The 12,720-nt window shown below is 42.1% G+C and overlaps 1 protein-coding gene across 1 annotated transcript in view; it reads left to right on the plus strand.

Annotated features, from left to right (window-relative positions):
* Nucleotides 1–12,720, plus strand: part of Oxct1 (3-oxoacid CoA-transferase 1) — a 121,069-nt gene that overhangs the window by 55,610 nt on the left and 52,739 nt on the right. The window contains exons 8-9 of the mRNA XM_021208222.2: nucleotides 10,786–10,893; nucleotides 12,056–12,170. Of these exons, the coding sequence (XP_021063881.1) occupies nucleotides 10,786–10,893; nucleotides 12,056–12,170 (223 nt within the window). The remainder of the gene's footprint in view (nucleotides 1–10,785; nucleotides 10,894–12,055; nucleotides 12,171–12,720) is intronic.

Here is a 12,720-nt window from a genome sequence, read left to right on the forward strand (position 1 = left end):
GCATGAGGGTCTTATAGCCCACACCCACAGTGACACACCTACTCCAACGGGGCCACACCTTCTAATAGTGGCACTTCCTGGACAAAGCATAATGAGAAGCAAGAAGCTGTTGGCTAGTGAGTGGAGAGAAAAAAATCCTCACTTCTGGATGCGGATGGGGACGTCTTTGTGGTCTTCATGCTTGTGGTTCACTAAGCACTTTTCTTAGGTTTCCAATAGACACTGCTATTATTCTAAGAATAAGAGGTCCGGGCATCATTTTGTGGTGTTAGATTTAATTCCTGCTGAGCTTCATTTTCAGTTACCACCCTACCTGATTTATAAACCAGTAGACACTGTTTTTATTCGCTGTACTTTCTGGCTCTGTATCATTCTCCAACTCAATAAGCATAATCTTATTTATTTACTTATTTTATTCCAGATGTTAAGTAAAGCAGCTGATATATACCTAGAAAATGTGCAAGATAGCACCAGTTCATAGTGGGCTACAAGAAGTTGGAGGTTGGGCATGCGTAGAGAATGATGCTATAGAACAACTGTGACTGAGCAATAAGATGTTAAATAAAAATGCAAGTGATTACCAAAGGATCTAAAAGAAAATGCAATGATTAGGCCAAGCACAAATGTTATTGCTATGATATCCAGGTGGAATTTTTCTAGCTACCCTGTTTCCACCTTAAGTTTTCAACCCCCCCCCAAACCAAAAAGACATCCCCATCCAGAAATATGGATTCTTTTCTCTCCACTCCGGGATACTCTAAAATGCAGCAGTAACCTGCTGGCATGCACTTGCCTCTTCAGTGATGGCAGAGGCTCTCTGGAAATTACCACATGATTCTACACTGTACCCCCTCTTTTAGAAATTACCACATGATTCTACCCTGTACCCCCTCCTTTAGAAATTACCACATGATTCTACACTGTACCCCCTGTTTTAGAAATTACCACATGATTTTACCCTGTACCCCCTCTTATAGAAGTTCACATTGAAATGAGGATCAAGGGACAGGTAAAGGGACTGGCCTGAGGTCAGACTGTAGGGAGAGATGCAGCAAGGGCCCCAAAGCCATTGTTTCTCTCCTTGTTTCTCACGGTTGACTTTGTTTACAGATAATTTTATATGTGTATGATGTATTCTGTTCTCTCCCTTCTTCTGCCTCTTCCCTCACTCCCATCTCCATCAATCCCACTTCCTTCCCAGCCACTTCTCTTTTCAGATTCATGACCTTTGTTTTGGCTGGTGACCCTTTTGGTTTAAATGGGCCCATCTGCATTAGCAATCCAAGACACTCACAACAGCTCTGGATGTGTGCACCGAGTCTGCACAACAGTGGGCCTCTCCTTAGACAGACATGTGGAAAAACTGTTCTAACTACTGATCTATTTGCTATCACTAAATTTACGATGAGAGTTTGCTGCCTTTAGTTGTATACCTACTGGTGATCCATCCAAGTTCCAGTGGATAGTTCCAATCCAAGGTAGCTATTTTGATTACACTGAAAAACAACTTGGTTGTAAAAAAATATAAAGAAAATCTGACTCTCCAACTATGGTATTAAGATATGGGTTTACTCTGGTGATATACTGTTCTTGGATGTTTAAGAAAGTGGTTGGTTCTCTATGTTTGGTTTTTCTTGCTCACACTTTTAGAAACTATCTGGAGGTGCAAACCTGAGACTTTTCTTTAACAGAGGCAGGAGTCTGCCTGCTCGGAATCGTTGCTTGCTTGCTTGCTCTTTCACAGTAACACAAACCTCCCTAACTTCACTTAAGGCCTTGAAAAAGATGTTTGCAGGACAGAACCAAAGACTAGGAACCTTTCAAGCAGAGGTTTCTCTTTCATAGGAAGCGGTTAAAGAACTAAAATTGTGTATGTGTGTGTGTATGTGTGTGTGTGTGTGTGTGTGTGTGTGTGTACCAACTGCAGCTTACATTTGATTGCTAAAGAAGTGCATTCCCTCCAGAAAGTTAAACCAAAGACAAACTATAGCACCATCATTCTAAGGATCTGTAAGGCCCTCAAATATTTGTGGTTTTTTTTTTTTTCTTTTCTTCTTCTATTCCTCCTCCTCTCCCTCTTCCTCCCCCTCCCCCGTCCCCTGCTCAGAATCTCTGAATCAGGGTTTCACTATGTAGCCTTCACAGATCTATAACTGGCTATATAGACCAGGCTGGACTTGAGCTCACAGAGATCCACCTGCCTCTGTGTCCCAAGAGCTGCGAATAAAGGTGGGTGCTACCACACCCACTTTTACTTTTACATTTAAACAATGACTTATGTATTTTTATATGTATGGATATTTTGCTTGTGTGTTATGTTTGTGCACCGTGAGCATATGGAGGCCAGAAGAGGGTGTCAGATCACTCAGAATTGGAGTAAGAGACACTTGGGAATTGCCATGTAGGATTAGATGTAGAACCTTGGGTTCTCTTAACTGCTGGGTATCTCTCCAGCATTTCTGGTTTTGTTTTGTTTTGTTTGTTTTGTTTTGTTTTGTTTTGTTTTGAATGGCTTGTTGCCAGGTCTGGCATGACTGTGTAAGGGGAGGTGTGACACAGTTCCTGTCCCTGGAGTATTGATCCCCATGATTCCCACGTGTGCTGATGACTGCTGTTGGCCTGAAACTGATCTACTGTCTTTTCTATTTACTTTCTATCCCTTTTTCTGGACAATACACTTCCCCCACTTCTCAGAGCTAAATGAAACAGATGCAGTTCTCAGGAATGAGGAATGGAAGTGGTTGTGAGGCTATGGAGGACAAGGAACAGACCTCCTGCTTGGCCTTCAGGGCCGTGGGAAAGGATCTAGACATCGTAACCACAGAGTCCGTAAAGGCCTACCGTGTCCTTTGTAGAAACTGCTCATTAATAGACTTGGCCTTGAACTTGGAATTATGAGGAGATACATATACTGTCCAGTCCAATGACTGCTGTGTTAATTAGCCATGGTGAACTTGGGAACATCAAAGAGAGAGAGTTAACCTGGTCTCAAGAAGAAAAGACATGGCTAGGAAAAGAAGGAGTCTTTAAAATATAAGCAAATGATAGGTGAGTTTATCATGTAGAAGAAAAGCTTATAAATGATCTAGAAACAGTATTAGAAAGTACATGAGGCTATGGGATTGCGTTACTTGCATACATTTTAAAGCTTTGTAGGAAATTGTTTTAAACTTAGTGGCCTGTCACCTTTCTGTCCTTCCATGAAAGTAGTTACTAAAGACGGCTGCCTGCTGCACCAGGAAACCCCAAGAGCCGTGCCCAGCTACCGGTGAAGAGCAGGCTGTGTGAAACCTACAAGGAAATGTTCTTTTGCTTCGTGTTTAGTTTCTGTTTTAAGGAAGCAGGGCTTAGGGCTCTTGATCGGGGACTCCAGAGAATTAATGTAAATTTAAGAATTTCTAAAAACTTATTAACTATGATCAAAGCCTTGATGTCAGTAAATAAAAGACTGGGTTCAGGCTCTGTGATTGGGAGAAGGTAAAAGAATAGGAAGGAGAAAGAGGAAGGATGATGAGGATCCTTGGGCAGAGAGAGAGAGAGAGAGAGAGAGAGAGAGAGAGAGAGAGAGAGAGAGAGAGAGAGAGAGAGAACTTGAACTGACAGCTTGCATCCACTATTGACTCCAGGTCGTTATTGAATCAGTGTAGCTCCCATCCACCCTTCCCCAGACCCCAGGCCTCTCCTGATGCTGAGGCTGGACCTTGGCAGCTTGCCATCTCTCTTCACACCAGCGTAAGCTTCCTACCCACTTCTTTGCTGAACTTCACCTGTGCATAGTTTGTATTTGCTGGTGAGTGGATGAAACCTGACTGGAACCCCCCCCCACTAAATCTGTAACACTCCTACATAAGTGGCTTGATCTAGTGCTGCGTGAAACCACACTGTGTGTTCTTCCCTGGCTTTCCTATGCGCTAGCTGATCATAGACTAGTAGAGTTTATTTTGCATGGTGTGAACTGGAGGAAGATGGTGTATTGTCCAGTTACACCTGCCCTTTCTTTACGCCACATACACACCAACTGTCGAGCCATTGGCACCCGCTGTTGTGGGCTGACTCTCACCCTGAAAAGGAATGCTCTTGCATCTCTTCATCTGCTGACATCTCCACTGTTCTCCTCTTGGTGGCAGTTCCATGACTGAATATTCGGGCTTTTAAAGAATACTGGGAAATACTATGTTGACGTCTAGAATTAGTTCAGAAAAATCAATATTCCGTCTTAGGATTTGGCTCTTCCTCAAATTAGCTCTGTCTTTCCTTCCTATGGCAAAAATAGAGGCAGAAAAATTGAGTTTCCCGGTTTCTTCTGTCTTCTGTCCAGGCAGAGGATTTTGTCATTCCTAATGCAGCTGCAGCAATAGTGGCCGCGCTTTGTCGTTGTTGTCAGCAGAGCCTGGTTTCATTGGACACTGTAGAGTGTCCTTTGGCATGAGATCTGACCTGCCAGGTTTCAGGGACGGCTTTGCCATCATAGTCCCTACCGTCTCTGATGGTGTCTGAAGAAACAAGTATAATTAACATGTCGGTGGCCCCTTAGCTCTTCTGTCGCTGTGCATCTCTGCGAAGATGTCCATATGCATTTTTGTTCGTGGTCCCTTAAGCTCCCATGTTGCTTTCTCATACGTTTTAACTGGTCGTGTTCTTCCTTAACATGGGGGTGTCTTAGTCAGGGTTTCTATTCCTGCACAAACATCATGACCAAGAAGCAAGTTGGGGAGGAAAGGGTTTATTCAGCTTATACCTCCAAAACACTGTTCATCACCAAAGGAAGTCAGGACTGGGACTCAAGCAGGTCAGGAAGCAGGAGCTGATGCAGAGGCCATGGAGGGATGTCACTTACTGGCTTGCTTCCCCTGGCTTGCTCAGCTTGCTTTCTTATAAAACCCAAGACTACCAGCCCAGAGATGGCACTACCCACACGGGGCCTCCCCCCTTGATCACAAACTTGACCAGCCTGTGTCAAGTTGACAAAACCAGCCAGTACATGGATCTTTATGTAGGACGTCATCCTCTGTTGTGTTTCTTTTGTCCCTTTGCATTTTTCTGAAAGATAAATATTTCTCCACAGTTCCTCTTCCTCCTCTCCTTCTGTGGGCAGTTGTAGCATCATCCGCAGAACCTCTCCTTCAAACTTGGACCATTGCCCTGGCAAAAGAAGTGTGTTCCTCCTATCCCTCTGTGAAAGTTGGGACTTTGGAAACAAGCGGTTGGGGAGCCATTTCCCACTGCCGCAGACTTCTGCAGGTGTGCAGCCATTATCACAAACAGGTTCTAGGGTCAGGTTCATGTTTATGGATGTCACAAACTGAGGTGGTCATTTAAAAAAGAAAGAAAGAAAGAAAGAAAGAAAGAAAGAAAGAAAGAAAGAAAGAAAGAAAGAAAGAAAGAAAGAAAGAAAGAAAGAAAGAAAAAAGTGTCTCCTCGTAGCTCCTCTGTTCTATGTAAGATGTTTTCCACGAAATACAAAAGCATTGTCATCGGGGATAAATAGGTATCTTTCTCCGGGCTTTAAAATACAACTTTTCAGACTTATAAAGTAGGAAGGTGCAAGGCAGAGAGAGTGACCTTTAAAAACAAAGTTCAAATCAATAATGGGTAGCATTTCCTAGCCTCTGTTTTCACCTCTGTTTCCTGATACTGAAGGAAGTCAAGTACTAACTAGAGAAGCCTCGAGTGTGTGGACTCCGAGCAGTACCAGATGGGACTGTGTGACCACTATTCACAGGGCCGGGGGAGGGGGGGGAGCGGGGAAGGCTGGGCTGTTCTTAGCTGCCCTTCTCTCTGTCCTGAGCTTGTTGAAGGATGCTCACATTTGCCCATTTTTTTTCCTGGTCCTTTGATTTTGCTCTGGTAGAGACACAGATGCCTCCTGCTGACTCTACTGGAGGCCTCTGTAAGATGCTTACTCCATTCCGTGTCGCCAGGTTTCCCTTCCTGCTTGTGTTATAGCTTAATCACATTGGACTTTTAAATCACCTCGTTGGCTCTTTCTGGGTGTGTCTCAAGAACATGCCAGACCAGCACCGTCTTCAGTTCTGTGCACAGATACCATAAAGATAGTGCTCCCTCTTCTGTTCTGTTTTCCTTGAATCCCTCCTAGCTTGTCTGAAAAACATATTTTCTCCTTTTGGTTTGTTCTTCAAATATTTGCTACCAATTCCATGAGCCAATACCAAGAAAGCCCTTGTTTGTTTGTGTAGAAGTGTTTGTCACAGCCCTGTGTTGGTATTGTTTTGACAAATGCTGCACATGCATTTTCTACAATACAGAAATTAGCACTACAAAGTGTGGAACTGATTCGTGTTTCACGAAATTGTTGCTTTTTAAAATTTTAAACTAGGGCACATTTATTCTATTTGTTGTGAAAGTTGCATTATAATTCTCCTTAATAATGAAACTTTGTCTTGATTTCATAAGTTTTGAGGGAACTAATGGGTAGAATCAGAGAAATCAATAGATTGTTTACTCTTGAGATTTCCAGTTTAAGTGAGGAATATCACCCCATTCTATTATTTTCCTTGATCTCGCTAAAGAGCTCATCCAGCAGACACATTAGGAATCTGCTATTGTTAATTCCAGCAATGGGTCTGAAGGCCAGACTGTCTGGAATCTCATTAGATATAAAAAAGAATTCATATTATTGTCATCAAGATAATAGAGAAAAGATTTCTGTAGTTTATTTCCTAAGATTGTAATTGATTTTTACAGCTTTTCTATTTTCTTCTAACCATGCCCTTTTAATTAGGTGCGTATCTAATTGTGAAATCTCTCACATGGTTCATATTTAATATTTTTTATATTTTATATTTATATTTTTTCATATTTTATATTTCCTAGTTGAGAAAATATTTATTTGGTATCTCGTGTGTCTTTTGAGTGCTTAGCCTTTATGAGGGTCTGTGGATGGGATTTAGCGACAGAGTATATGTGTGTGTGTGTCTTGGTTCCAGTAGGAATGACTCCCATAGATTCATGTGTTTGAATGCTTGATCCATGAGGCGCTATTAGGAGGTGTGGCCTTATTGGAGTGGGCGTGTCCTTGTTGGAGGAAGTGTGTCATTGTGGGGGTGGACTTTGAGGTCTCCTATGCTCAAGCGACACCCAAATGTGGTGCACAGTCTTCTGCCTGTGGCTCAAAGTGTAGAATTCTCAGATCTTCCAGCACCAAATCTGCCCGCATACTTTCATGCTTCCTTCCATGAAGGCAATGGACTAAAAATAATTCTGAAACTGTAAGCCCAGCCCTAATGAAATGTTTTCCTTTATAAGAGTTGCCCTGGTCATGGTGCCTCTTCACAGCAATAAAACCCTAAGACACTTTGCTTAGTCTTTGTGAGGCTGTGGACCCCTACCCTAACCCTCAAATGTTTTTAGGTTTCTCCTTGTAAAAGGGAAACAAAAATAACTGCCCAGAGCTAGAGATACATGTCAGTCAGTGAAGTGCTTGCCGCGTAAGTGTGCGAATCTGAGCTCAGTTCCCACAACTTACATTTAACTCCCCCTAGCACGATGATGTTTGCCTCCTAGCCTTGGGAGACAAAGACAAGCAGATTCCTGGAGCTTGCTGGTCAGCTAGCATAGCGACCTGGTTGGTTCCAGGTCAGGGAGAGACTGTTTCACAAAACAAGGTGGGCAGCACCTAAGGCATGGCACTCCAGGTTGTCCTCTGGCATCTGCAAGCAGCGCCCTCCCACAGAAATCAGGAATAGCTACCCAGAGAGAGGAATTATTAGGATTTCACGGTGCTTCTGCTTTTCATGGGTCTACACACAGCAGTGTTAAAAAGCAATACTAATTGCCCTGAATTGATCAGTGCAGTATGCAAGTGTCCAAATATCTACCATGTTTTGCGATTACTAGTTTACAAAGAAAGAAAAAAAGGAAAAATGATGTAGTTATGTTGAAGTATATATGTATAAATATTTGCTTGTAAAAATACTGTATTGTTATGAAGCAAATTGTGAGCTGCTACTCAATACTACAACAGCATAATAATTGGTTCATTCTGTTAGCATAACTAGTATTTATTTCTATTTATTTAGTTCTTAACAGTTGCCTAATATTTATTTCTATCAGATCTTAACAGTTGACCATTGATGCTTCTGACTTTATATTGAATACTGTGGTCAATATTTTCTTGAATATTAAACCTTCATATATATCCCTGTATAATAGCAACATTTTTAAAGTCAAGAACTTCATTGAAGGCTTACACTGCGAACATGATAAAGTTGTGAATGAGCTGTAAAGTTACAGCCAGGCTGAGACATCGCCCCCATGCTTCATTTCTTAGGGCCACTTCCAGCTTGTTTAACCTGCTCCTCACCTACTCTGTGGAAAGAAAGTCAGGACAGGGACTGAAGACATGGCTAAGTCAGTAAAGCGCCTGCTGTGTAATGTGAGGGCCTGAGTTTGGATCCCCAGTAACAACATAACAAATGACAAGCATGGCAGCAAACATCTATCATCCTTGGGTCTCTAGAATTCACTGGCCAGTTGGCCTCAACAAATTGACGAGTTAGAGGCTTAGGAAGGAATTTTGTGTAAAAATAATAAAGGGCGGGGGAGATCGAGAAAGACCACCACTGTCAATTTCTGGCCTCTACATACCTGTGCACATATTTGCATTTGCCCCTGTATATATACATGCATACACCCTTACAAGCATGGATATATACCACACACACAGAGACAAAGAAAGAAGAGGTGAAAGAGAGACGGAGCAGGAGGAAAGAGGGAGGATGTAGAAGGAGGAAGGGACAAAAGGACGGAAGGAGGGACAGAGAGAATATGAATAGGAATAAATGGTGAATATGCTATGGGATGATTCAGAGGGGTGACAAGAGTTGAGGGCAAGAAGCCCTCTTGTCATCCCCTGTTGGAGGACATGTGGCCCCACACATCCCTGTCCCTCTTGCTTGTTCCCAGGTCCATTTTACCACACTGACTCAATATAGATACCATGATTCCTCTCTGACGTTCTAACTTTCTTCCCAGATCTTTCTTATCAGAAAGAGTCCCCACCCAGCACCCTGGTGCTCTTCAGCTCCTGGGCAGTGTATAATAACTAATGATCTGAAATCTGTGTTCCTTTTCTGCGGCAGGAGCCTGGTGAGAGACAGGATAGCAAAATAGCAGAGTGAGGACTTAACTCCACAGACTTCTGGGATGCTTCATTCATATTTTAGTCAGCAAGTTCAAAACAACTGCGCCTGTTTAAATAAGTCGGCTCGTTGAAGTAAATGATTATTTGCTTCAGGCATTGTATTAGATTTCTGTCACTATATTGAAAGATTTGGTAATCACCTCATGAAGAGAAAAGGATTATTTGGGGCTATGGCTTTGAATTGCTCCTTCATGATCAGGCAAGCCCACAGACTTTGGGCCTCCAAGGGGTGCTGGTGAACAGTAGTTGGGGATGTAGGATGGAACAAACAGCCTGTTTACCCCAGCTGTGGCCAGAGAGCATAATGCACAGATGAGGGGGGTATAGTCCCATAAAAGAGACCCTTGTCTCAGTGACCTGGAGATGCCCCAACTCTTTGTATGTAGACCATGAAAAGTGTCCAAGAGTCAAGCCATGGCACATGTGATATCCATGAACCTGATTTTGCATTTGTCACGTGAAATGGTGAGCTTTCCACCTGGCCACTTTGTTCCTCCAAATAAACACTCTGAGACTTCTTATGTATGAATAAATGTCAAGGCCTAAAGCTAAGGTTCTGTTCCCTGACTAGCTCATACCTCAAGAATCCCGTTGCCATTTTAGTCTAAGTGCTGCGGTGGGTGTCTGTGGTTATGTGGTCCTCAGTTTTGTCTGACCATCTTCCTCTGGTTGAATCTTTCTTTTATGCCTGTCTCTTTCCCAGAATCCCCTCTGTCTGCCAGATATCCCACCTTCTAATCTTGCCTCAGCTCATTGGCCAATCAGCTTTTTATTGACAGGTGCACAGTGCACAAGAGATTTTCTCTACAGTCATGAGAAAGTTGATTCTTTAACCAAAATTAGCTTTAACCAGAATTTAATGTTGAGATTAGTTTTATTTTGATTCCTTGCCATTCTTCGTTCATTTATGTTATTGTAAAAAAAAAAAAATGAATCCTAAAATAGCAGACGAACTTGGGAACATTTTATATTATGGCAAAATGTCACTGTGAATGACTTTGATTCAAGTTAATTTGACTATTTCTAGTTATTACTTAATAATTCCTTCTTGAAATTTCCATATTAAAATCAATTATCTATCTTTGAGTAAAATGATTTCGATGATTACAGTTCTGTCATGACGCTAGGAAGTGAACAACAGGAGTAATTAAAGCTGGCTGTGAGTGACATTTGCATCTATATTGAAAAACCTCTACAAGTGACCACACAGATGTTGTTACAGATTTTTTCGTTGATATGATAAATTTCTCATTAATTTAAGGAGCGTGCTTTTGAGCTTTGCATTGATGAGCTGTAATTTACCAAAGTCCAAGCAGCTGTCCTCGTGCATTTGATGAATTTGTAACTGAAGTTCTCTCGGAAACGGCGAAGTTTTGTCACTTTATTTCCTGAATTTTGCATTCAGATAAATATATGCATTTTTGGTTTCTTCTCAGTTGTGGGTCTAAAAAATCTGGTATGTGTTGCATGTACTTATATAGGTACATATGCTTATTATTTGTGCCGTATTCACAAGCCGGACACGAGTATATGTGTTTCACTTTTAGAAACGTTAACATTTATTTTAAACTTTCACTGTCTCACTTAACATTCTTTTGTTTGTTTGTTTGTTTTTACTCTAGGTTGAAGAAATTGTAGACATTGGCTCGTTTGCCCCCGAAGATATCCACATTCCAAAGATATATGTGCACCGCCTTATAAAGGGAGAGAAATATGAGAAGAGAATTGAGGTAATTTACAGAGCCTTATTGCCAGTCCACATAAACCTGGTTGTCAAGAGATTTCTCAGGCCATTCCAGGTGATAGAAGGTTGGAGCTGAGCCATCTCACTCTGGCTCTTAAGTTGGAGCTTCCGGTGAATCCATTGGAAAGGAACCGACTGTGTATCTGCCCAGAGGAACAGTGCCTCCACATCTTGTGATTTTGTAGGCCATAATATCTGCCAGGATTCTGTAATGCATGCAATTTTTGATCCCTGAGTTTGGGTAGCTGTTTTAGAAGACTGAGATGAATAATCAACTTTGGGAGACTGTACCCCTCTGGAGTCTTAATGCTTCCTCATAAATATCTGTCTTGAAATAGTTTTGTGCTTGTCTGGAATACCGGAAGAATATCATTTTTAACTAGCTTTGAGCTATGGGCAGATGATATGTCTGAAGGTGTCCAGGGATTGAGTTAGAGGACCGGAGCTTTTTCACAATGACTGACCTACCAGGCACTCAGTTGATGTTGAGAGTGAGAAGTTTTTAGGGATTAGGACTACAACAAGTACATAGTGGGGAATATTCGGAGTCAGAGTGAAAGACAGTATACCATCCCAGACTGCTGCCAGGATCCCTGAGAGCTAGGGTAGGCTATTTGCCAACAGATCAGTCTGTTTTTAAGGAGATTTATTTAGTATGTAAACTGTCCTCTGGCTGTTTCCATGGTTCCTGCGATGCCTACACAGCAAAGCCAGTCTGGACGCTGCAGGTAGAAGCAGGAACACAGCAAACACATTCTGACAGCCCCAGGAGACGTGTCCAAGGTCTGTGGCTTTCCCCTTATCAGACTCAGTTTCTGAACGCCTGACGAGAATTCAGTGGTTAAGATCGGTGCCGTAGTTGGAACAGCAAGGACCAGGGATTGCTTGCTTCTCAGTGCAATCAGCTCTCTCTGCCTCTTCAAACAAATCTAACCTTCTTTATTTACTTCCTAAAGAAAGGTTTCTGTCATGACTTACCACTTACGCATTCTTCCTATAAAATGGTCCCTTATATATTGTAGGACTTGCCTCCTATCGGTAATGAGTGCTATTTATTTTTTTCCCTCCTGTGAATCTTTATATTCAAGCAATGCTGAAGTGCAAAGCAGATCTTAACCATGGATACTTTGTTTCTGCTTACTTTGAAGCGTTTATCACTGCGAAAGGAAGGAGATGGAAAAGCCAAATCTGGTAAGGCCGGAGAAGATGTGAGGGAGCGAATCATCAAGAGAGCCGCCCTGGAGTTTGAGGACGGCATGTATGGTATCCTTTGTCAGCCTGAGCCGCACCAAACATACAGTCCTTGATTTTCCATAATCAACGAGCTGTTAGGCCTCTGAATAATTATACTTGTCTAGTTCACTTTAACTTTAGAAGTAGTCAAGCTTTACAGGATGGCATATGTAATCCAGGCGTAGCAAGATTTCTTTTCTTTTCTTTTCTTTTTAATTTGTGATCTTCTTCTTCTTTGGTTTTTCGTGACAGGGTTTCTCTGTGTAGCCCTGGCTATCCTGGAACTCACTTTATAGACCAGGCTGGTCTCGAACTCAGAAATCCGCCTGCCTCTGCCTCCCAAGTGCTAGGACTAAAGGCATGCACCACCACGTCCAAGGCTTTCTTTCTTTCTTGATGGCAACCAAGATACACTTAGTAACTGCTGACTTTACATTGCATTGCTGTGGTTTGGCATTTAGCTAGAAGTTTTGAGAAGGAGCTATTGCTCAAGATGGGGTCTTCAAATATTAGAATCATGGTTGTGACCAATGCTATTTATTTTCTCTGTATTCTGACATTTGATCACTCAACGAGCCCT

Source organism: Mus pahari, chromosome 11 (genome assembly GCF_900095145.1).
Source record: "Mus pahari chromosome 11, PAHARI_EIJ_v1.1, whole genome shotgun sequence".
NCBI classification, from domain to species: domain Eukaryota; kingdom Metazoa; phylum Chordata; class Mammalia; order Rodentia; family Muridae; genus Mus; species Mus pahari.